This window comes from Mirounga angustirostris, unplaced genomic scaffold (genome assembly GCF_029215605.1).
Source record: "Mirounga angustirostris isolate CCGP_5_RB_7025 unplaced genomic scaffold, mMirAng1.0.hap1 SCAF_12, whole genome shotgun sequence".
In the NCBI taxonomy this organism is placed as follows: domain Eukaryota; kingdom Metazoa; phylum Chordata; class Mammalia; order Carnivora; family Phocidae; genus Mirounga; species Mirounga angustirostris.
Window position 1 is genome coordinate 90,919,951 of NW_026991720.1, and position 27,026 is coordinate 90,946,976.

The window sequence follows — 27,026 nt, forward strand, 5'->3', positions numbered from 1 at the left end:
CCTAGCCTGCCCTCCTGGATCACCTACTTCGTCTCCCTACCTTAAGGGAAGAATTAAAACGTATTTTACCTGTAATCCTGAGCAATGTGCCAGGACCAAACACTTTGTTGCTCCACCAGTTATTCCATGTACACTGTCTGAAAAGCTTTTACAGAAATCTCCCTGTGTGCCTCTTTTAAAATTGTGTCCATATTTTTCCAATATTTATATAAATATATATAAATAGACACTGCTAACATTAAACAAAGATAAATCTCAAGTAAAATCACATTAGATATGAATGTAGTCAAGAATGGATGAACTGACCCCTCTCTGCCTGGACAGCTTGGGTCTGTCTTTCCCATCTCACATGCATTGGAGAGTCTAATTTTACCTTTTCTCACCATGTTCCTGAAACTTCTAAATCTTTTTTCTTAAAAGGTTTTCATGTGTCATATCAGTTCTTTTCCTAGAGTGTAATTTACAGTTACTACTTCTGTGACTTTAACAGAGGAACAAAAATAGACATAATATATTTTAATATTTAAGATATGAATGTTCAATATTTTATAGGTATTTTTTTATTTCTACACATTGAAGGGTAGACATCTGGTTTGATTTTAACATAAGTTTTTTCCAGATTTCAGTCCTCACTGATACTAGAACAGATGAGTTGTTACAGAGTGTGAAATATTAATGATGATCTTTTAACCCATTTATTCCTGAAAGACTGTTCCTTTGAACTTGAAATTACCCTATCAAGTTCCAGGATATGGACTTACAATTCTGAGCCGCCCATCAGAGGATCCTGCTTGGTTTGCTCTCCCTGCAGCTGTCCCAGCCGGAGTGCAAAGGCAGCTCTGAGTTCTGCAACTGAGTCCTGCATGTAGTACAACTGCTCCCATTCTTCTGCCAGCTTTCATATTTCCAGCAAATTTGATGCCAATACAGAAAGACTGAATTGAATGGTAACAAAAGGACTTGCAGTTTATAGAAATACCCTAAGAATCACATTGTGAGAATTTAATAAATGAATATTCAACATAACTTACTTGAAGTCTTGGGGGGAAGAGAGGCAATTTTAATGCCATGATTAGAAGCAGAAGTGTTTTCTGCATGAGGAGTCATACAAATTATGAGCTATTACTATTAAACATTCAACTACATAGTCTATTTAAAATGTCAGACTACAAAAGACTGTATATTCAGAATAAAAGTATGGCTTAATGTTTCTAATAGCATATAATGGTATAGACCATGCATTATGGAACAAACAAGGAACTATTTGGTCCCAAACTTTGGCATAGTAACTAGCCATGTGAATGTAAGCAAATAACTGAACTCTCTAAGTCTCAGTTTCCCCATCAGTGAAATTGGAATAAGAAAATTTCCTGTGTAGTGCTCTTAAGGATTGAGATAAGGCACAGAAACTAGGCAGTATGGTATCTGACTCTCAATAAATATTAGCTAATAGTATTATTGTCTTTAATCAGATGGTTTTGGGGCCCTTTATCAAATTTTCCACTAAACAAATATATGCAAAAGAGCTCATGAATCCGACATTCTATGTGTCTGGCAACTGCAGGCCAAAATACATGGGGCTCAATCAAGCCACAATCTAGAATACTTATCCACTAGGCTACAAGCTTTTTGAGTGTTGGGACTGTGTCTTGTGTACCCTTTTACCTCTAGCTTCCATCATAGAAACTGTCTTCAATAAATGAAAAAACAAGGATGTAAAACCATGCTGACAGCTTCTTTTCATGGATTCTGGAACTGAAATAGTTTACTGAGCTCACAAATTCCATTAAACTGGACCATCTCTAGGCAGTATCACAAGAGCCGCAATAGCTTGGTTTTTTACTAAATTGAGCCTACCCACCAAGAAAGTAGAGTAATAATAATATGTTTATTTATTGATGTTCTATAGTCATCCACTGTAAGAGTTAAATTTTTTGCACTGCTCTTAAAGATGAAATCAAAAGCAATCCTACAGTTTTTATGGGTTATTACAGCAAGGAACACTATTCATTAAGAAAGGAGCACTATTAATACTACAGGTACTTCATCAAAGTGTTTCTCACTTAAAAGGCCACCTACATGAATATCATCTTGAACCAATAACTTACACAAATATATCACAGACAAGGTCACAGAAATATTTTAATTTCAGGCCTGCATCTATGCTTTTATGTACATATTTTCTAAAAGTAGAATTTCAATCTGCTTGCAAGCAGGGAAGTAAATAAACCTTTACAAAGTAGTTTTGTTTCATATATAGTGACCAGTAGCTGCAAAATTGCTGTCGAAATGCTAAGTTGATTCTACATTGTTTTTCTAAAAAGCATCTCTCAGTTTTTTATTCACAGGATATAAAAAGAACAAAGTTACTTACCAGGAGGAGTTACTATGAACTTAGTGCCTTCTACAAATATCTTGATCCAGCCTGGTTAGAGGTTATCACACTGGCTAGAGCTTCTACAAAAATGTAAGCCTTCTCCTGAGGTTCATGTCAGGGCCAGCAGGTAGAAACCTTGTACTGGCAATTTGATCTTTTGAGGTCATTAAAAGTCCTTGAATTTAGGCTTCATGGCATCTGATATTTTATGTTCCTCAGATTAATTGATCCAAATGTCTGTTTTGATGGAGGCAGCAATCATGGAAAACTGCGGATAGAAAATGGATATGATGAGAGCAAATAAAAAGAAAAAGAAAGAGAGAGAGGAAAGAAGGAGGGAGTGAAGGAAGGATGGAAGGAAGACAGGAAGGAAGGAGGGAAGGAAGGAAGAAAGAAAGGGTGGAAGGAGGGAAGGAAGGAATAGAGAGGCAAGGGATAGAGAGGGAAGGGAGGGAGGGAGAGAGAGAGAAAGAAAGGGAGAAAGAAAGAAAGTGAAAGAAAAAACAAAAGAAAGAAAAAGAAGATCGGGACTAACTGGTCATCCAATGACTTTTCTAAATTACCAGAAACAGTGTTCAGAGAATTAAGAGATTTTGATTTCCAGGTGCTCAAGTATGTGAAACTGCTCAGAGATGCATCAAAGGAAACCTCTTCTGTTCTCACAAACATCAGGCCTACTGTGTCAGCAGTTTAGGATTGTATTTCTGAAGACGATACGCTTCACTAACTGAAAAAGCGAGCATGCCAATAGAAATATACTTGAGAAATGTGAACAACGGTCTCCACTTTTTAGTAAGCCACTTTTGCCATTTGACAACACAAATTTTTTTCAGGGAAAACAAAATGAAAAAATACTTTCTGAGATGACTATATTTTCCTAGAATAAAAGGAGAAATTTGTAGAATTCTATCTCCCACAGAAAAATAGATTCCTTATTAAAACTCAACTTGGGAATGCTCGCAAATACCAGGGGTTTTCTATATTTTTAAAAATACTTCCCAGCATCATATTTATTCTTTTTTGTAACTGCTGTCTTTACAACCAGAAAACATCTGCATTTCTACTTCACAGCTGTCTCTTTTTAAATAAATTGTACAAAAGGACTTTGCCATCACAAAAAAATAAATAAATAAAAAATAAAACTCAACTTGGAAAACAAACCCAGTTCTCTGATATGTTGAAAGAAGAAGCCTCTTGGAAGCTATTCTGTGATCTTCGGAAAAGCAGCTGTAGCCCTGCCTCTGTGGTTAACTAGCTTTGGACAAGGCATTTGCCATCCCTGGACCCCCACATCCCATTTGTTGTGTGGGCATTGATTGGGCTACGTATGTCCAAAGGGCCCTTCCTGTTCCAACAGCTTATGAACCTGTGATTAAGAGTAGGAAAGGGGGAGGGAGGAGCAAGATGGCAGAGGAGTAGGAGACCTAAATTTCGTCTGGTCCCAGGAATTCAGCTAGAGTGCTATCAAACACTTCTGAACACCTATGAACACAACAGGAGATCGAAGAAAAGAATAGCAACAACTCTCTGAACAGAAAAGCGACCACTTTCTGGAAGGTAGGACGTGCGGAGAAGTGAATCCGAGGCGAAATTCAGAAGATAGATGGTGGGGGAGGGGGCCTCCGATGGCCGCTTCTGACAAGTGATAGAGCCGTGGAGCACAAAATCAGAAATTTTAGAAGTCGGCTCCGCTGAGGGACGTCGCTCCAGTGGCTAATGGGGGGTGGAACACTCGTGGAACAGTGTGGTCTCAGGACCCTCGGGGTCACAGAAAGACCGGGGGTGCCTGAGTGCGGCAGAGCTCCCAGGTATCCAAGTGGGGAAGCCAGCTGCAGAGACAGAGCCGAGGCGGGGGCTCTCAGCTCGGGGTTGCCACAAACCGTGATCCACGGCACAGTCGGGCCACTGCTGCTCCAGCAGGGACCCAACAAGTGGCAGATCCGGGGAGACTCCCCTTCCTCCCCCAGGAGGAGCAGCACGGGAGTGCACCGCAGGGATCTGCTGGGTTTGGAGACAACACACGGGGTCTTTCCAGAGATAGAAATGCACGGTCACAGGCCGGGTGAGCACGGAGTGTGGCCAGAGACAGGAGAGACAGGAGAGACTGACTGCTTTTCTCTGGGGGCTCACTGAGGAGCGGGGCCTGAATTCTGGGCTCCTACGGGGCGGAGATTGGGAGGCCGCCATTTTCACTCTCTGCCTCCAAAGCTGCATGGAAAGCTTGCAGGGAACAAAAGCTGCCGAGAGCAAACCCAAGCAGATTACTTAGCCTGACCCGGCCAGGGTGGGGCAATTCCACCTCCGGCAAAGACATTTGGGAACCATGGCAACAGGCCCCTCCCCCAGAAGATCAGCAAGAACCGCCAGCCAAGACCAAGTTTATGCATCAATGAGAACGGCAGAACTCCAACGCTAGGGGAATACTACACATAGAATTCATGGCTTTTTTCCCATGATTCTTTAGTCTTTCAAAGTTAATTTTTTTTAACGTTCTTTTTCTTTTGAAATTTTCTTTTTCCCTTTTCAACCAACATCTTATCAATCCCTTTTTTAAAAAATGTTTTTTATTTTTCATTTTTAGAATATTCTAACACTTCATAGTAGTTACCCTTATTTTTGGTATATATATATATGAGTTGTTCTCTCTTTAAAATTTTGGAATACAGTTTCTTCTAACAGACCAAAATATACCCTAAATCTCTAGTGTATGGCTTTCTTCTAGTCTCCTGCCTGATCACATTCTCTCCTTTTTTTTAAATCCTCTTCTTTGTTTTTTCAACCAAATTTTTATCTTATCAATTCCTTTTATAAAATCTTGTATAATTTTCATGTTTACAGTCATATTCCATCCCTTCATCGTATTAACCCATATTTTTGTACATATATAAGATTTTATTTCTTTAAAAATTTGGGAGGCACTTTCTTCTAACAGACCGAAATATGCCCAAAATCTAGTGTGTGGCACTGATCTATGCACCAGCCTGATCATATTTGATCATATTTTGTTTTTTAGTTTTTCTTTTTGTTTTTGTTTGTTTGTTTTTATCTTTATCTTTTCTTTTTTTTTTTTTCTTTTTTCTATCTTTCCCTTTCTTTTCCCCCAGTTTCAGAACTCTTCTGATTCTTTAGTGTATATTTTTTGGGGATGTTGTTACCCTGTTAGCATTTTGTTCTCTCATTCATCTATTCTCCTCTGGGCAAAATGACAAGATGGAAAAAATCACCTCAAAAAAAAAGAACAAGAGGCAGTACCGACTCCAGGGACCTAATCAATGTGGACATTAGTAAGATGTTGGAACTAGAGTTCAGAATGATGATTTTAAAGATACTAACTGGGCTTGAAAAAAACATGGAAGATATTAGAGAAACCCTTTCTGGAAAAATAAAAGAACTAAAATCTAACCAAGTTGAAATCAAAAAGGGTATTAATGAGGTGCAATAAAAAATGGAGGCTCTAACTGCTATGATAAATGAGGCAGAAGAGAGAATTAGTGATATAGAAGACCAAATGATGGAAAATAAAGAAACTGAGAAAAAGAGAGGTAAACAACTACTGGATCATGAGGGCAGAATTCGAGAGATAAGCGATACCATAAGATGAAACAACATTAGAATAATTGGGATCCCAGAAGAAGAAGAAAGAAAGAGAGGGGCAAAAGGTATATTGGAGCAAATTATAGCAGAGAACTTCCCTAACTTGGGGAAGGAAACAGGCATCAAAATCCAGGAAGCACAGAGAACCCCTCTCAAAATCAATAAAAATAGGTCAACACCCTGACATCTAATAGTAAAACTTACAAGTCTCAGAGACAAAGAGAAAATCCTGAAAGCAGCTCGGGAGAAGAGATCTGTAACCTACAAGGGTAGAAACATTAGATTGGCAACAGACCTTTCCACAGAGACCTGGCAGGCCAGAAAGGACTGGCAGGATCTATTCAGAGCACTAAATGAGAAAAATATGCAGCCAAGAATACTATATCCAGCTAGGCTGTCATTGAAAATAGAAGGAGAGATAAAAAGCTTCCAAGACACACAAAAACTAAAGGAATTTGAAAACATGAAACCAGCCCTACAAGAAATCTTGAAAGGGGTCCTCTAAGCAAAGAGAGAGCCTAAAAGCAACATAGACCAGAAAGGAACACAGACAATATACGGTAACAGTCACCTTACAGGCAATACAAGGGCACTAAATTCCTATCTTTCAATAGTTACCCTGAATGTAAATGGGCTAAATGCCCCCAATCAAAAGACACAGGCTATCAGATTGGTTAAAAAAAAACAAGACCCACTGATATGCTGTCTGTAAGGAACTCATTTTAGAACCAAAGACACCCTCAGATTGAAAGTGAGCGGGTGGAAAACCATTTACCATGCTAATGGACACCAAAAGAAAGCTGGGGTGGCAATCCTTATATAAGACAATTTAGATTTTAAGCCAAAGACTGTAATAAGAGATGAGGAAGGACACGGTATCCTACTTAAAGGGTTATCCAACAAGAAGAGCTAACAATTGTAAATATCTATACTCCTAACATGGGAGCAACCAATTATATAAGGCAATTAATAACAAAAGCAAAGAAACACACTGACAACAATAAACTAATAATGGGGTCTTTAACACACCCCTCACTGAAATGGACAGATTTTTGAAGCAAAAGATCAACAAGGAAATAAAGACTTTAAATGACACACTGAACCAAATGGACATCACAGATATATTCAGATCATTCCATCCCAAAGCAACAGAATACACATTCTTCTCTAGTGCCCATGGAACATTCTCCAGAATAGATCACATCCTAGGTCACAAATCTGGTCTCAACTGCTACCAGAAGTTTGGGATCATTCCCTGCATATTTTCAGAACACAATGCTTTGAAACTGGAACTCAACCACAAGAGGAAAGTCAGAAAGAACTTAAATACATGGAGGCTTAAGAGCATCCTAGTAAAGAATGAATGGGTCAACCAGGAAATTAAAGAAGAATTAAGAAAATTCATGGAAACAAATAAAAATGAAAACACAACTGTTTAAAATCTTTGGGATGCAGGAAGGACAGTCCTAAGAGGAAAGTATATAGCAATACAAGCCTTTCCCAAGAAACAAGTAAGGTCTCAAATACACAACCTAACCCTACACCTAAGGGAGCTGGAGAAAGAACAGCAAATAAAGCCTAAACCCAGCAGGAGAAGAGAAATAATAAAGATCAGAGCAGAAATCAATGAAGTAGAAACTAAAAGAACAGTAGAACAGATCAACGAAACTAGGAGCTGGTTCTTTGAAAGAATTCACAAGATTGATAAACCCCTGGCCAGACTTATCAAAAAGAAAAGAGAAATGACCCAAATAAATAAAATCATGAATGAAAGAGGAGAGATCACAACCAACACCAAAGGAATACAAACAATTATAAGAACATATTATGAGCAACTCTATGCCAGCAAATTAGATAACCTGGAAGAAGTGGGTGCATTCCTAGAGACCTATAAACTACCAAAACTGAACCAGGAAGAAATAGAACACCTGAACAGACCCATAACCAGATAAGAAATTGAAGCAGTAATCAAAAATCTCCCAAAAAACAAAAACCCAGGGCCAGATGGCTTCCCAGGGGAATTCTACCAAACATTTCAAGAAGAATTAATACCTATTCTTCTGAAACTGTTCCAAAAAGTAGAAATGGAAGAAAAAGTTCCAAACTCGTTTTATGAGGCCACCATTACCTGGATCCCAAAATCAGACAAAGACCCCATCAAAAAGGAGAATTACAGACCAATATCCTTGATGAACATGGATGCAAAAATTCTCACCAAAATACTAGCCAATAGAGTCCAAAAACACATTAAAAGGATTATTCACCACAACCAAGTGAGATTTATCCCTGGGCTGCAAGGTTGGTTCAACATCTGCAAATCAATCAATGTGATACAATACATTAATAAAAGAAAGAACAAGAATCATATGATCCTCCCAATAGATGCAGAAAAAGCTTTTGACAAAGTACAGTATTCTTTCTTGGTCAAAACTCTTCAGAGTATAGGGATAGAGGGTACATACCTCAATATCATAAAAGCCATCTATGAAAAACCCACAGCAAATATCATGCTCAATGGGGAAAAACTGAGAGTTTTTTCTAAGGTTAGGAACATGGCAGGGATGTCCCCTATCACCACTGCTATTCAACATAGTATTAGAAGTCCTAGCCATAGCAATCAGACAACAAAAAGAAATAAAAGGCATCCAAATTGGCAAAGAAGAAGTCAAACTCTCACTCTTTGAAGATCCCATGATACTTTATGTGGAAAACCCAAAAGACTCCACAGCAAAATGGCTAGAACTCATACAGGAATTCAGTAAAGTGTCAAGATATAAAATCAATGCCCAGAAATCACTTGCATTCCTATACACCAACAACAAGACAGAAGAAAGAGAAATTAAGGAGCCAATCCCATTTACAATTGCACCTAAAACCATTGGTTACCTGGAATAAATCTAACCAAAGAAGCAAAGTATCTGTACTCAGAAAACTATAAAATACTCATGAAAGAAATTGAGGAAGACACAAAGAAATGGAAAAACATTCCATGCTCATGGATAGGAAGAACAAGTATCATGGAGATGTCAATGCTACCTAGAGCAATCTCCACGTTTAATGCAATCCCTATCAAAATACCATCCACTTTTTTCAAAGAAATGGAGCAAATAATCCTAAAATTTGTATGGATCCAGAAAAGACCCTGAATAGCCAGAGGAATGTTGAAGAAGAAAAGCAAAGCTGGCAGCATCACAATTCTGGACTTCAAGTTCTATTACAAAGCTGTGATCATCAAAACAGTATGGTACTGGCACAAAAACAGACACATAGATCAATGGAACAGAATAGAGAGCCCAGAAATGGACCCTGAACTCTATGGTCAACTCATCTTTGACAAAGCAGGAAAGAATGTCCAATGGAACAAAGACAGTCTCTTCAACAAATGGTGTTGGGAAAATTGGACAGCCACATGCAGAAGAATGAAACTGGACCATTTCCTTACACCACACACAAAAATAGACTCAAAATGGTTGAAAGACCTCAATGTGAGATAGGAGTCCATCAGAATCCTAAAGGAGAACACAGGCAGTAACCTCTTTGACCTCAGCCAAAGCAACTTCTTCCTAGAACCATCGTTAAAGGCAAGGGAAGCAAGGGCAAAAATGAACTATTGGGACTTCATCAAGATAAAAAGCTTTTGCACAGCAAAGGAAACAGTCAACAAAACCAAAAGACAACCGACAGAATGGGAGAAGATATTTGCAAATGACATATCAGATAAAGGGCTAGTATCCAAAATCTAGAAAGAACTTACCAAACTCAACACCCAAAGAACAAATGATCCAGTCAAGAAATCGGCAGAAGACATGAACAGACATTTTTCCAAAGAAGACATCCAAATGGCCAACAGATGCATGAAAAAGTGCTCAACATCGCTCGGCATCAGGTAAATCCAAATCAAAACCTCAATGAGATACCACCTCACACCAGTGAGAATGGCTAAAATTAACAAGTCAGGAAATGACAGATGTTGGCGGGGATATGGAGAAAGGGGAACCCTCCTACACTGTTGGTGGGAATGCAAGCTGGTGCAGCCACCCTGGAAAACAGTAGGGAGGTTCCTCAAAAAGTTGAAAATAGAGCTGGCCTACGACCCAGCAATTGCACTACTGGGTGTTTACCCCAAAGATACAAATGTAGAGATCCAAAGGGGTACATGCACCCTGAAGTTTATAGCAGCAATGTCCACAATAGGCAAACTGTGGAAAGAGCCAAGATGTTCATTGACAGATGAATGGATAAAGAAGATGTGGTGTATATGTACAATGGAATATTATGCAGCCATCAAAAGGAATGAAATCTTGCCATTTGCAATGATGTGGATGGAACTAGAGGGTATTATGCTGAGCGAAATAAGTCGATCAGAGAAAGACATGTATCATATGACCTCATTGATATGAGGAATTCTTAATCTCAGGAAACAAACTGAGGGTTGCTGGAGTGGTGGTGGGTGGGAGGGATGGGGTGGCTGGGTGATAGACATTGGGGAAGTCATGTGCTATGGGTAGCACTCTGACTTGTGTAAGACTGTTGAATCACAGACCTGTACCTCTGAAACAAGTAATACATTATATGTTAAAAAAAGAAGAAGAAGAAGAAGAAGAAGAAGAAGAAGAAGATAGCAGGAAGGGAGGAATGAAGGGGGGAAATCAGAGGGGGAGACAAACCATGAGAGACTATGGACTCTGAGGTTCTAGAGGGGAGGAGGATGGGGGATGGGTTAGCCTGGTGATGGGTATTAAAGAGCGCAAGTACTGCATGGAGCAGTGGGTGTTATATGCAAACAATGAATCATGGAACACTACATGGTGTGGCAATATATGGTGATTCACATAACGTAATAATAAAAATTTAATAAAAATGACATAAACTGAAAAGAAAATAGCAGGAAAGGGTATGCTATGGTTGCTCAAGTGAGAAAGGAGTTGAAGGTTAGTAATAGAGGTTTTCTTAGAGGGTCCTTCTGACTTTGTGACATTGTGAGATCCCAGCAGGCACAATAGCAGGGGGCTTCCTCAGACTCAATGACATTAAGGATTATCAGGGAAAAGACTGTTGTCTTTCTTATCTGTACCCAAGCAGGAAATGGGCTTGTGTTGTTCATAATCTTGGATGAGCCATCCAGGATTCATTTCAGCCACTCTCCTCCTTTTTGTTGGTATCGCTGCACAATGCCCTCTCCAGGGAAACCCTAGAGAGCTTGCATCCTATGTGCATGCTTCTGTCTGATGTTCCAGTAAAGGAGACTTGATCCTGAGAGATTCTAATTTTAGTATCTTTATTTGAAAAGCAAAGGAGAGAAATCAGAGGCACTTGAATAAATTGGCAGTGGACATGAAAACAATAAAGAGACAAGACAGGAGTATAGCAACCTATGAACCAAGCCAGAGACACATGTCCATCCATGGGGTTTGCATTGCCCCTGAGTAGTCAGAATTTTCTCCAAAAGGGGGCATGAATCATGATTGCGGAGGAAGTTTTCCTTTAAAACTAGAGAAAGACATTTTCAGTAAGATCTGTCTCAGGGTTATTTTATTATGTTCCTGGTGTAAAGAACCCTCAGATCCTAGAAGACCTCACCATGTTATAAAAATTCAATGTTATCTTCCTTTGGGGGCAACACCTTCACTTTTTTCCTTTAGGTTTTGCTTCAAACACACCTATCCTCTAGCTCTCTTTCTCTCTAAGTTATGGATTTCTCACCATATTTGGCAGGAGCATGGAGAATTATAAGGCTATCATGAAAATTGGAAGAAAAGACTTATTACTATGAGATAGTAATAACACAAATTTATGCAGAAATATATACTTTTATAGATCAATAGCTTGAAGAAAGTTCACAAATTTGGAGGAATGTTTACAATTACTATAGTTACTGTTTTAGGTGCTATGATGTTACTATATTCTTCTGTGAATGAAGAAAAATCTTGGAGGAAGAAAATCCTTTGTTTTATTACCATGGACCCTTTTCCTATTCATAATTGTTAGCTTTTCAAAATAAAGCAAACCTTACTGTTGATTGGGGGACAATATAAGGTGTGACATTTAAAGAGTCCCTGAGTTCCTGTGTTAGCTGAGATGGCTCCGTGAAGCAGGTCAGTTGTAATGGGAAAGGACACTGTGATTTGTTGACCCTGTGCTAGACCTGTCCTGTATGGAACCTCCTTCAGCCCCCACCAACCCTGTGAGAAAGATGGAGTAACTTTCCTGGATTGTGCTGTCAGTTAGGTGGCTGAGCACGAATTCAAACAAGTTCTCTATCACTTCAAAGGCCTTGTAGTTTTCATCATTCATCCATTCATTCATTGTGCAACATTGTGCACACTGGTACGGCGTCCTTCCCAGGAAGCTTCTTATAGATTGGGAGAGGCAGAGAAAATTCACACTTCCAAAAGGCAGCCTAGTCCCTCCCCTCTCCCCACAGTTAGGATAGAAGATAAAGTGACCTTGGGTTACTTGGGCTAAGTAGTCAGGAGTTAGACTGGATTTGAAATTTGTTGTTGCTATGTTATCAGGGTTAAATTTTTTTTTTTTTTTTGTCAGAGTTGGAGACACTTAAAAATCCTCTAGTTCTACTTTGGCTTTGTCTCTTCACTTGTCTTTGAGCCTTCTCCCTGTTCTGCTCCCCAGACAGAATCAGCCTCTTGAAGCTCTCTTAGCTCTATTCCTCTGTTACTTTTACTCAGGGTTTGCCAGCGTGGTGGTGAAAGGTCAGAGAAGGAGACATTCTCTGATATTTTTATTAAGTCTCAGTTTTAAGCAGATACAGTGAAACTGGTATTAAGGACATGGCCTTCACAAGTACTTCTGCCTCTTTTCTAGAGGTGGAACATTTTCAATCCTCGTCCCCTCCCCCAGCTGCAGGAGGTATCCACCTACTTCAGGCCATGAATTTAAGGACCATCCTTCTGCAGATGAAAACTTCTTAGTTTTGGACAGAAGGGAGATGTTCTGGGCAAATTTTCAGTGGTTGCCTCCTTTGCCCTCCCTCAACTGCAGTGGGATTCCACCAGCACCTTCCTCTGCAGGTGAAGTCACTTGTTTTCTACAGTGGTGATGGGGTAGATGAGGTCTGGGTGGATTTCAACAGTAGCTGTTGTTCCCCTCCTGCAGTAGCAAAGGAACCTCTCTCTGGATTGTCCCTGATCTTCCCTGCAAGAATTTTGTGAGGTTTCTGGAGAAGACACTTAAAAGTTGCTGGAAAATACCCCTTGTATATTCCCAAGGGTTCACACTCTCTCACTAGACTACTGAGATCTTAACTGTTATATTAACAAATTCCACTTTAATCTTGTGACCAGGTGAAGGTGTTTGACATCTGCCCAAGGTGAGCAAATGCTCTCCTCCTATTTCTTCCTGCAAGTGCCTGTCTCCAGTTTTTTGTTTTTGGGTTTTTTTTTTTTTTTTGTAAGTCACACACCCAGCAACCTCAGTTCTCTGATGGACTCATACATAATATTAATTTTCATTCCTGCTTTTTAAAATATTATTGTAAAATGGCAGCAGTGCCATTTCCAGCTCTCTACATCTCTGAGCTCATGTGGGTACTGTGCCTTTTTTTTTTTTTTTTTTTGGTATTGTTTTTCTTTTTCTTACATTAAAATTCTACCAAAACTGGGCACATAGGTGGCTCAGTCAGTTAAGCCTTTGGCTCAGGTCATGATCCCCAGGTCCTGGGGTTGAGTCCAGCATTGGGCTCCCTGCTCCACAGGGAGTTTGCCTCTGCCTCTGCCTCTCTCTCTCTCTTTCTCTCTGTTTCACATGAATATATAAATATTTTTTAAAGATAAATAAAAAATAACAAAATAAAATAAAATTCTATGAAAAACAGAAGAAAAGTAAATTTGAGGTGATTTCTGCCTAATTCTATTTGCCTTTCCCATTTTTAATTGGGTTTCTTTTCTTATTACTGAGTTGTGATATTTCTCTTAGTACTCTGAACACCACGTTCTTCCCTGATTTGTCTTTTGAAAATACTTTCTTCTAATCTGTGGCTTTTCCTTCCATTTTCCTTCTTTTTTTAGTCTTGCAAGAGCAGAAATGCCAATTTTGAAGAAATGCAGTTTATCAAATATTTCTTTTATGATCTTGCTTTTGGTGTCCTATATGAGCAATCTTTGCCTAACCCAAGGTCACAAAGATTTTCTTCTGTATTTTCATCTAGAACTTTCATTTTTTAGGTTATACATTTACAACCTAGAAAACAGTTTTAATTAGTTTGTGTATATGGTGTTTGGTACCAATTGAGTTGTTCTTGTTTTTTTTGTTTTGTTTTGTTTTTTACATAGATGAACAATTGTTTGAATACTGTTTGTTGAAAAATCTACTCTCTGTTCATTGGATTTCCTTAGCACCATGTTAGAAATTAGTTAACAACTTACGGGTTGCCTTAGTTCTGAATTCTTTTCCTCTAATCTATGCATATATGAATTCACCAATACTCCCCTTCTTGATCATTGAGGCTTAATAGTAAGTGTTAAAACTCTTTTCAAAACTGGTTTGGCAATGGTATGTCCTTTACCTTCCCATATGAATTTTGCAACCAGTTTATTGATTTCCATGAAAAGTCCTCCTGGGATTTTCACTGGGATTACACTGATTCTACTTAACCCTTTGGGGAAGTTTTGACATCTTCAATATATTGAGTCTTCCAATCTATGAACATGGTATACATCTCCATTTATTTAGTTCTTCTTCAACTTCTGTCATTAAAATTTTATTGTTTTCTGCATACAAATCCTTCGTATTTTTGGAAAAATTTTCACTAAATATCCTAAAGGTTTTTTGATATTGCAGTTGTTGCTATTGTAAATGGTACTATTTTTAAATTTCAATTTCCAATTGTGAATTTCTGATATATAAATTACAATGATTTTGCATCTCACTTCTATGTTACAGTGTATAGTCCTCCATTGTGTGTACATGCCATCATTTATTTGAGCAATCTCCTGTGTCTGGATATTTATGTATTTCACATTTTGCAGTTACCCAATGAATATTGGCATATATATTTTAATAATGTTGAAATTGTGCCTTTAGAGTAAATTTCTGAAAATATTCTTGCTAGGTGAAAAGTAAATGCATATGAACATTTGTTAGATATTTCCAAACTCCCCCATGTTGTATTTTGAATCCTTACCAGAAATGTATGAGTGCCTGTTTTCTCTCACAGCTTTACCAACAGAGAGTATTATAAATTTATCTATTTTTTTAAGATTTTATTTATTTATTTGACAGAGAGAGAGACAGTGAGAAAGGGAACACAAGCAAGGGGTGTGGGAGAGGGAGAAGCAGGCCCCCCTGACAAGCAGGGAGCCTGACTCGGGGCACAGTCCAGCTGGGATCATGACCCGAGCCAGAGGCAGACACTTAATGACTGAGCCACCCAGGCACCCCTATAAACTTATATTCTTGACAGTCTTATGAGTAAGATATAGTATTTCAGTAGGTTTAATTGAACTTTATCTTATTATAAGTGAAATTCATCAACATTGTATAATGTTAAGATCTCTTTTTATATTTCTTTTTATGAGTAGACTTTTCATATCTTTGCCATTTTCCTATAGGATATATTAAATGTTTTACCTCCATTTTTAAAATAATTTTTATTTTGGGGATAGTTGACCATTATATGCTATACAGGTTGTAAATATTCCCTAATAGTTTGTTTTTGTCCTTTAACTTATGGTGCTTTTTGCCATGCAAATTTTGCTTTCATTTTCATGGTGTAAACTTTGTCAATATTTTCTCTTATTACATCTTGAATTTTAGTTATAATTACAAACTCGTTCCCTTACTCTTTCTTGCACAGGAAGGGCTGTCAAATTTTTTCTGCAAGGCCAGATAACAAATATTTTATTTAGGCTTTTGGACTAAGGTCTCTGTTGTGAATCTTCACATCTGCCATTGTAGCATAAAAGCCATCATAAACAGTTAGGAAATGAATAGGCATGGCAGCGTTCCAGGAGTGTCAGCAGGTATTTTATTAAAAATGTCAGAAAGAAAAATTTGTCTACTTTCACTTATTTCTATTACTTAAAATAAAAAAGAAAAGAGTAGGTTATGGGTTTTGTTTCATATTTTGTTAGATTATGTTCAAATATGCCATAATAACCCATATAAGCAAGTGAAGCCTCAATATAGTGAGCATTAGACATGCTCCAAGCACTTGTATGAACTTTATATTCATTATTTAAGTTACCCTCTCAACAGTTCTTTCAAGTAAATATAATTATATTTTCCATTTTCAAGTGAGGAATCAAAGATATATTAAGCAATTTATCCACAGTAAGACAGTTATTATGGATGATGGGGGGAAAAGATGGTGGAGGAGTAGGGGACCCTATTCCAACTGGCCCCCAGAATTGAGCTGGATATCTACCAGACCACTCTGAGCACCCATGAAATCAGCCTGAGATGTAAGAAGATAGATCTGGATCTCTACAAACAGAATATCGCAGGCGGTTGGTTTCAAGGTACAAAGCGGGGAGCTGTGATTCCGCGGGAGGATATCTGAGGATAAACAGCAGCAGGAGGGAGTCTGGCTGTGGGGATCCTATGCCACCAGTGAGTGATAGCCTCCTGTGCTGAGGACCAGGGACAGACTCACAGACCAGTAGCAGTGGGGAAAGGACTTTAGATGGAAACCAAGTGGCAGGGTAGCGCATGCAAACTCGGAGCAGCTGGTGGTTTTAGAAGCACAAAGGGCAGAGACGTGCCATGACCTGGAGGCAAGGACTGTGAGCGCAGCTGAGGAGCGCACAACCCAGAATGCTGCCATTTATAGCAGCACAAAAAGAAACAGAGATAGCGTGGCCTGGAGAGCTCACTGAACAACAGAGTGCAATCTCTCTGCTCTGAGGCAGAGGGTTGGAAATGGTCTCTTCTGCTCTGACTCTCAGAAGAGACCTGGAAAGCCTCCAGGGAAAGCCACAAGAGAACAAAAGCCCCAAAAAACCATTTCCCACAGAGCACATCCCCCGCCACAGGGGGCAGGGCAACTCTGCCCAAACAGGGTTGCCTGAGTAACAGCACAGCAGGCCCCTCCCCCAGAAGACAGGCTGGGAGAAAAAGAGGTCAGCAACCTTAAGGTCCCTAGAAAACAAGTGCATCTTGCTTGGGTTGTGGTCAATAATTTGTACTCTATACATTCCCTCAACCACCCATCAAAAGAATGACTAGGAGGAGGAACCCCCCAAACAGGAAAGACTCAGAGATTATGACTTATGCCACAGATTTACAAATGGATGCAAATATAACCAAGATGTCAGAGATGAAATTCAGGCTAGCAATTGTGAAGACAATGGCTAGAATGGAGAAATCAATTAATGGCAACATAGAGTCTCTAAAGGTAGAAATGAAAGCTGAATTGGCAGAACTTAAAAATGCTATCAATGAGATGCCATTTAATCTACATAATCTAACAGCTAGGGTAAGCGAGGCAGAAAAATTAATTAGTGACCTAGAAGACAATTTAATAGATAAAAAGGGAAAAGAGGAGGCCAGGGAAAAACAACTCAGAATCTATGAAAATAGAATCAGAGAAATAAGTGACACCATGAAGAGTTCCAATGTCAGAATTATTGGAATCCTGGAGGAGGTGGAGAGAGAGAGAGAGGACTAGAAGATATACTTGAGCAAATCGTAGCTGAGAACTTCCATAATCTGGGGAATGAAACAAACACTCATGTCCTAGAGGCAGAGAGGACCCCTCCCAAGATCAAGGAAAAGAGGCCAACACCCTGGCATGTAATAGTAAAACTCGCAAATCTTAGAACCAAGGAACCATCTTAGGGGCAGTTAGGGGGAAGAGATTCCTTATGTACAGAGGGAGAAACATCAGAATAACATCAGACCTATCCACAGAGACCTGGCAAGACATATTCAGGGAACTAAACAAGAAGAACATAAAGCCAAGAATACTTTATCTGGCAAGGCTGTCATTTAGAATGGATGGAGAGATACAGAGCTTCCAAGACTGGCAGAAACTGAAAGAATATGTGACCACTAAACCAGCCCTGCAAGAAATATTAAGGGAGGTTCTATAAAAGGAGAAAGACCGCAAGAGTCATATACAACAGAAATTTATAGGGACAATCTATAAAGAGAAGGTCTTCAGAGGCAACATGATGACAATTAATTCATATCTTTCAATAATCACTCTCAATGTGAATGGCCTAAATGCTCCTATAAAATGGCACAGGGTTGCAGATTGGATAAAAAGACAGGACCCATCCATATGCTGTCTACAAGAGACTCATTTTGAACCTAAAGATATATACAGACTGAAAGTGAAGGGATGGAGATCCATCTTCCATGCCAGCTGACCTCAAAAGAAAGCTGGGGTAGTAACTCTTATATCAGACAAATTAGATTTTAAACTAAAGACTGTAGTTAGAGACACAGGAGGACACTATATCATTCTTAAATGGTCTATCCAACAAGAACATCTAACAATTGTAAATATCTATGCCCCCAACAAGGGAGCAGATATCTACATAAGCCAACTGTTAACCAAAATAAAGAGTCATATGGATAACAATACATTAATTGTAGAAGACTTCAATACTGCACTCTCAATAATAGAGAGATCATCTAAACAGAAAATCAACAAAGAAACAGAGCTTTGAATGACACACTGGACCAGATGGACCTCATAGATATATACAGAACATTCCACCCTAAAACAACAGAATACTCATTCTTCTTGAGGGCACATCGAACTTTCTCCAGAATAGACCACATCCTGGGTCACAAATCAGATCTGAGCTGATACCAAAATGTTGACATTATTCCCTGCATATTTTCAGACCACAATGCTTTAAAACTGGAACTCAATCACAAGAAAAAATTTGGAAGAAATTCAAACACTTGGAAGCTAAAGACCACTCTGCTCAAGAATGTTTGGATCAACCAGGAAATCAAAGAAGAACTTAAACAATTCATGGAAATCAATGAGACTGAAAACACATTGGTCCAAAACCTGTGGGATACTGCAAAGGTGGTCCTAAGGGGGACCACAGCCATGGTCAAAGCCATCCAAGCCATGCTCAAAAAAATAGAAAAATCCCAAATTCATCAACTAACTCTACACCTTAAAGAACTAGAGAAAAAGCAACAAACAAAGCCTAAGCCATGCATTAGAAGAGAAATAATTGATTAGAGCAGAGATCAATGAATTAGAAACCAGAAAACAGTAGATCAGATCGACAAAACAAGAAACTGGTTCTTTGAAAGAATTAATGAGGTCGATAAACCACTGGGCTGACTTATCCAAAAGAAAAGAGAAGGATCCAAATTAATAAAATTATGAATGAAAGGGGAGAGATCACGACTAACACCAAGGAAATAAAAACAATTATTAGAAATTATTATCAACAATTATATGCCAATAAACTGAGCAACCTGAAAGAAATGGATGCCTTCCTGGGAACCCTTAAACTGCCAAGACTGAAACAGAAAGAAATTGACAATCTGAATAGGCCAATAACCAGTAACAAGATTGAAGCTGTGATCAAAAACTTCCCAAAAAACAAGAGTCCAGGGCCTGATGGATTCCCTGGGGTATTCTACCAAACATTCAAAGAAGAATAATACCTTTTCTACTGAAGCTGTTTCAAAAAATAGAAACCAAAGGAAAGCTTCCAGGCTCATTCTATGAGGCAAGCATTACCTTAATCCTACACCAGGCAAAGACTCCATCTAAAAGGAGAATTTCAGACCAATACCCCTGATGAATATGGATTCCAAAATCCTCAACAAAATCCTAGCTAATAGGATCCAACAATACATTAAAAGGATCACCCACCAAGACCAAGTGCGATTTATCCAGGGGATGCAAGCATGGTTCAAAATTCGCAAATCAATCAATGTGATAGAACACATTAATAAGAGGAGAGAGAAGAACCATATGGTCCCCTCAAATGATGCAGAAGACGCATGTGACAAAATACATCCTTTCCTGATTAAAACTCTTCAGAGTATACGGATAGAGGGAACATTCCTCAAGTTCATAAAATCCATCTATGAAAAACCCACAGCGAATATCATCCTCAATGGGGAAAAGCTGAGAGCCTTTCCCTTAAGTTCAGGAACATGTCAAGGATGCCCATTCTAGCCACTATTGTTCAACATAGTATAGAAGTCCTAGCCACAGCAATCAGACAACAAAAAGAAATAAAAGGTATTCAGATTGGCAAAGAAGAAGTTGAACTCTCTCTTTTTGCAGATGACATGATACTTTACGTGGAAAACCCAAAAGACTCCACCCCCAAATTCTTAGAACTCATAAAGCAATTCAGTAATTTGGCAGGATACAAAATCAATGCACAGAAATCAGTTGCTTTCTTATACACTAACAATGCAACTGTAGAAAGAGAAATGAGAGAAACGATTCCATTTACAATAGCACCAAAAACCATAAGATACCTCGGAATAAACCTAACCAAAGAGGCCAACGATCTATACTCTAGGAACTACAGAACACTCATGAAAGAAATTGAAGGTGATGGAAAAACATTCCATGCTCATGGATCAGAAGAATAAGCATTGTTAAAATGTCTATGCTACCCAGAGCAATCTATACCTTCAATGCCATCCCCATCAAAATTCCAAAGACATTATTCAAAGTGCTGGAACAAACAATCCTAAAATTTGTATGGAATCAGAAAAGATCCTGAATTGCCAAGGAAATGCTGAAAAAGAAAAACAAAGCTGGGGGCATCACGTTCCTGATTTCAAGCTATATTACAAAGCTGTAATCACCAAAACAGCATGGTACTGGCACAAAAACAGACACATAGACCAATGGAACAGAATAGAGAGCCCAGAAATGGACCCTCAACTCTATGGTCAAATAATCTTTGACAGAGCAGGAAAAAATATGCAATGGAGAAAAGACAGTCTTTTCAATAAATGGTGCTGGGAAAATTGGACAGCCACATGCAGAAGAATGAAACTCGACCATTCTCTAACACCATACACAAAGATAAACTCAAAGTGGATGAAAGACCTCAATGTGAGACAGGAATCCATCAAAATCCTAGAGGAGAACATAGGCAGTAACCTCTTTGACATCGCCCACAGCAACTTCTTTCAAGATACATCTCCAAAAGCTAGTGAAACAAAAGTAAAAATGAACTTTTGGGACTTCCTTAAGATAAAAACCTCTGCACACCAATGGAAACAGTCAACAAAACAAAGAGGCAACCCACAGAATGGGAGAAGATATTTGCAAATGACACTACAGATAAAGCGCTGGTATCCAAGATCTATAAAGAACTTCTCAAATTCAACACCCAAAAAACAAATAATCAAGTCAAAAAATGGACAGAAGACATGAAAAGACACTTCTCTGAAGAGGACATACAAATGGCTAACAGACACATGAAAAAATGTTCATCATCATTAGCCATCAGGGAAATTCAAAGCAAAACCACATTGAGATACAACCTTGCACCAGTTAGAATGGCAAAAATGGGGGCACCTGAGTGGCTCAGTGGGTTAAGCGGCTGCCTTCAGCTCGGGTCATGATCCCAGGGTCCTGGGATCGAGCCCCGCATTGGGCTCCCTGCTCTGTGGAGAGCCTGCTTCTCCCTCTCCCTCTGTCTGCCGCTCTGCCTACTTGTGCTCTCTGTCTATCTCTGTTAAATAAATAAATAAAAATCTTTAAAAAAGAATGGCAAAAATGGACAGGGAAAGAAACAACAAATGTTGGAGAGCTTGTGGAGAAAGGGGAACCCTCTTACACTGTTGGTGGGAATGCAAGTTGGTACAGCCACTTTGGAAAACTGTGGAGGTGTCTCAAAGAATTAAAAATCAAGCTACCCTATGATCCAGCAATTGCACTACTGGGTATTTACCTCAAAAACACAGATGTAGTGAAAAGAAGGGCCATATGCACCCCAATGTTCATAGAAGCAAGGTCCACAATAGCCGAACTGTGGAAAGAGCCAAGATGCCCTTCAACAGATGAATGGATAAAAAGATGTCGTCCATATATACAATGGAATATTATTCAGCCATCAGAAAGAATGAATACCCAACTTTTATATCAACATGGATGGAACTGGAGGAGATTATGCTAAATGAAATGTCAAGCAGAGAAAGTCAATTATCATATGGTTTCACTTACTTGTGGAACATAAGGAATAGCATGGAGGACATTAGGAGAAGGAAGGGAAAAATGAAGAGGGGGAAACTGGAGGGAGAGAGACTATGGACTCTGAGTAACAAACAGGGTTTTAGAGGAGAGGGGGATGGGGTATGGGTTAGCCCCATGATGGGTATTAAGGAGGGCACGTACAGCATGGAGCACTGGGTGTTAAAGAAAACAATGGATCGTGGATCACCACATCAAAGACTAATGATGTGTTGTATGTAATTAACATAACATAATAAAAAAATTTTTTTTAATTAAAAAAAAGACAGTATGGGGAGAATGGATATGTAACAAGGGTTGCTGAGGAAACACCGAGAAATAGGGAAACATAAAATAAAAATAGGGGCACCAGGGTGGCTCAGTCATTAAGCGTCTGCCTTTGGCTCAGGTCATGATCCCAGGGTCCTGGGATCGAGCCCCGCATCAGGCTCCCTGCTCAGCGGGAAAGCCTGCTTCTCCCTCTCCCACTCCCCCTGCTTGTGTTCCCTCTCTCGCTATGTCTTTCTCTGTCAAATAAATAAATAAAATCTTTAAAAAATATAAAAAATAAAATAAAAATAAATGTCACTCACAGTATATCATTGAGGGCAATGATTGACAAACATCTTCTGTAAAGGGCCAAATAGTCAACATTTTAGGCTTTATGGGTCTCTGTTGCAACTACTCAACTCTGTCTTTGTAGTGGAAACAGCTACAGACGATTTGTAAGTGTATGGTCAAGATTGTGTTTCAATAAAACTTTATTTACAAAACTGGGATTGCCTGGTGTGGGCAGAGTTTGCAGACCCCCTGTTCCATGGTAAATACTATTGCCATTATGGTTAATTGTAGCTTTTTAGTTTTTCTTTTTTTCTCAGGCTGTTACAGAGTAGTATTAGTATTAGTATTAGTATATTAGTATAGTAGTATTAGATGGGAAAATATAAATATATAAACATATTAAGTGTTATATATACAATTACATTTTATATTCTTATATAAATAATCTCATTATTAAATGTAAAACAACAACAAAAAAATACTGACTGCATTAGTACTGGAAATACTGACTCTACCTTTGGCCCTCCATCTTGATCAAGTCCTCTCTTGGGGCAACATGTTCTGGACCCCCTGGAAATTTTAGAAATGCTGACGGACCAAGGCCCCACCTGAGGAAATTTGCTCTGTCCCTTAATAAATTTGTAAACTTGATGTATAATTCTTTTAAAAACGGGTTTTTGACAGCCACATAGTATCTTGTCACTTCAAAGCCACATAGATAAGGCTATCCTTTCCCTCCTGTCATCACTGTAGTGTTTCATGGTTGTTGTGTGCTGAAAAGTCAGGGTGGCTCCATCTCCCCACATGGCCAATTCAATCCATTCTGCACTGCTCTTTTGAGAATTAAATAAAATAATCTGTGTAAAATATTTAGCACAGATACTGTGAGAAACTTAATCCCTCTTTTCATTCACTTCTTTTTTTAAAAAAGGATTTTATTTATTTATTTGAGTGAGAGTGAAAGCAAGAGAGATCACAGAGGGAGAAAGAGATTCAGACTTACTGCTGAGTGGAGAGCCTGATGTGGGGCTCAATCCTGGGAACCCTGAGATCATGACTTGAGCCGAAGGCAGACCCTTAACCAACTGAGCCACCGAGGTGCCCTTCATTCACTTCTTTCTAGAAAGTGCTCGTTGTTTTCTGACTCCATATTTCATTCAGGGGTCTTCTTAACTTCTTTCTGTAGATGTGTTAGGGGACAGGTGAGGGCTTGTTGAGACCCAGGCCCTCAGGTTCCTCCCCCTGGAACTCACCCCAGTCAGGAATCATGATGGGCAGGGTGTGGGACACAAAATCCTGAGTTTGCCCCTGGGAAGGTTCTGACACTGCTGTCACAGGAATTCATTCTGCTTCCATAGCATCTCTGCACTTGATAGCACCACCTGATTGCTAGAAGGAGAAACAGAGAATGAAGGTGTTGTTGTGATCTCAGGAACCAGAGGTAAACTCATGCATCATGATTATGTGCTCAGATATCCAAGTTACCAAAAGTATCAAGTTCTTCTGAAGTAAAGATCTTATCTCAACATTTGAAAGTGGACTCTAAGGAGGTGGGGGAGGAGGTTTTGTAATTTCACACAATACTTGTGGTTATCACTATTTGTTGAAAACTGGCAACCATCCAGCTACTAATAACAGAATTTTATTCTCAATCATGATTTTTAATTTTATTAATTTGTGAGAGAACTTTGCCATCTTTTCTTTACAGATAAAGGGAGTATCCATTATCCTTCTTTTTAACCATCTGATACGTATTCAGGATTTTTGATTTTCTTTCCAGAACCCCAGAGAACAAGGTTTTAGAGGCATATCCACCATGTTGCAGGCACCTGTTGTTCTCAGGGGCCTGTTCCCATTGAGAGTGTGTGTTCCTTTTGTCCTAGTATTGACCCTGAATGTGGAGTGAGGTGCTGCTTCTATCTCTAGGATACAGGATTTATACCTTGGTGTCTCCTATACCCAAATAACTGCCATATACTTAGGGATATAACAATCAGTAGATTCTTTCAGTATGGCCACAGGATGGTAGTAAAGGCATGGAATTTTTATGTTTGACAGATCATTCTACCTCTGAAAAACTGCAATGCCCATGAATAAAATTGGAAGTGATAATAAGAAATACTTATGTAATCTGTATACCCCTTTCCTGTCTTCATTTTGAACCATTCAGGTACTAGAAATCTCTCTCTACAGTGCATTAACAGGCAAATGGATTTTCCTGTGAACCATTCACTCTGTATTTTCAGAGTTCCCAGACAGCCTAATTTGGTAGGATATCGGTTCAAACTGCTTTAATTTGTATCATAATTGCCGGTATCATATGGGGCTCACTGTGTGAACAGAATCTAAGACATTTTCCTGCCAAGCTCAGGAAATGCAGAGGGAGAGGCTCTGGCTGGGCACCCAGCTCTGCAACCTCTGTGGTTGCCCATATTGAGAAGGATGTGGGTGTGGTCAGACCTGAAGATGGTTCTTGTGCAGCTTCTCTTGGCAACTCTAATGCTGTGGGTCCAAATCCAGCAGCCACAGTAGTACATGACCCCATCTTGTTTCCTTAAGAAATTTATTTTCAAGGTTGAAGTGGAAGTTTCTTGTTCTTCCTACTTAAGTGACTCTAAGTAAGGTTTGTTGAGACAAATGTGAGATATTCTCTCCCTGATCTGGTTTCTGTCAGTACCAGTGCATGGCTCTTTTGTTAAGCTAGTGGGCACTTTCTAAGGTATGTGTGCACACTCATCTCTTGCTCTGGATATTGATATTTCAGGTTGCTCCAACTTTACCTGCCTGTGGCCAACTGCAAGCAAAGAAGGGAAATTCCCATGAAAAAAATTATATGGAAAAAGGCAACAAGAAGAATTTCTTGAGGTTTTCTGTAAACTGAAGTTCGTGGGGGACAACTCACAGACCTGAGAGACAAGAAAATGATAGCTTTCAGGAGTGGCATATTGTTGGCCTGGCTGGGTCCCCACCAACAAGGTAAGAAAGGTCCCTGTTAACAGGACTTGTTAGGCCCAAGGCAGGAGGGTGGGGCTGGTTCAGCTTTCTCAGAAGTGGTGGCTTAGATAGTTCCCTGGGGTTGTTCATTATCTGCCACAAATATGAGTAGTTCTGGGCCTTCCTGTTCCCTGTGAGTGCTGGGCAGATGGGGTAAGAGGGCTTCCAATCTGGAAAGAAATTCCTGGTAAATGTGTCCGTCTGGGGTGTGGCAGGATGATTCTCACACCCACTCTGCCATTCCCCTTGGAATCCCGTACTGCAGAAACGTTGCTCAGAAACATGAAGATGGGCCTTTTATATTGAAAAGGCAACTGAGAATTTACTGGCATTTTACTTATTCTCTGAAGACACCTAATCCCTCAGGTCCTGCACCTGTGCTGCAGCACATTGAAACAATTTGTGTCAGTTAGTGTTCAGGATCGGTTGTCTCTCCTGTGGGAGACAGTGTATTTTTCCTTTTATTGTCCTGCAGTGAAGTGGTTTAGTGTAACGGTCAAGAGGAGTCAGCTGATGTGGGTCCCTCCCCTTCTCTACCACCTCACCCAGTACCAGCTGTGGACCTGGATAAGTCACTGACCCCCTTAGTACTTCAGTTACCTCAGGAGTCAGACATGCTGGCTGATTATACTGGAACAGAATATTTAGGTGATGTGGGTTATAGGAGCTAACATATGCCCAGAAGGGAGAACACACACATACACAAACACATACACACACACACAAACACTCAGGTAGGCTTTTCTGCTCTTGGCAGGTTCCCTCTCTTCTTTCACAGGGAGAATCAACAGTGGCCCTATTAGAGGCATCTAACAGTCTCAATGAATTCTGAGCTCTATTCCGATGAGATCATGCTGGCACAACCTCCCCACACCTCCAAGCAAAAGGGCCTTGCTCCGATTCTAATTCACTGGACCCCCTAGAGTTCACTTAAGGAATTGCAGTCTTTAAACCTTTCAGTGCCCATTATTCCAGTTCAGAAGGCATGAACTTACTACCTTTGGCTCAACATTAAGCCTAAATTCATTAAGCTCTAATTTTTTTTTAATTCATTAAGCTCTAATTTTTGTAGTTTTAAAATGGACCAATAATAGTTATGTTACAGAGGGATTTCTTTTAGATGTTATAAAAATGGCACACAGTGATTCCCTGTCTCAGCCTGAACCTTACTCACATACTGAGTCTCTGGATGCTAAGACTTAGCATTCTAAATGACTTTAAATTTAAATGAGACTCAGCAATTTAATTTTAAAATATTACATTTAATAAATATTAACTTTCAGAAGAGCAAATATTTAGGGCACCTGGGTGGCTCAGTTGGTGAACGTCTAACTCTTGATTTTGGCTCAGGTCATGGTCTCA

The 27,026-nt window shown here is 39.3% G+C and overlaps 1 gene segment (V, D, J or C); it reads right to left on the reverse strand.

Annotated features, from left to right (window-relative positions):
• The window catches only part of LOC123841238 (T cell receptor gamma constant 2-like), a 61,848-nt gene that overhangs the window by 15,648 nt on the left and 19,174 nt on the right, over positions 1-27,026 (reverse strand). The window contains 2 exon segments of the C gene segment in view: positions 70-102; positions 19,405-19,420. Of these exon segments, the coding sequence occupies positions 70-102; positions 19,405-19,420 (49 nt within the window).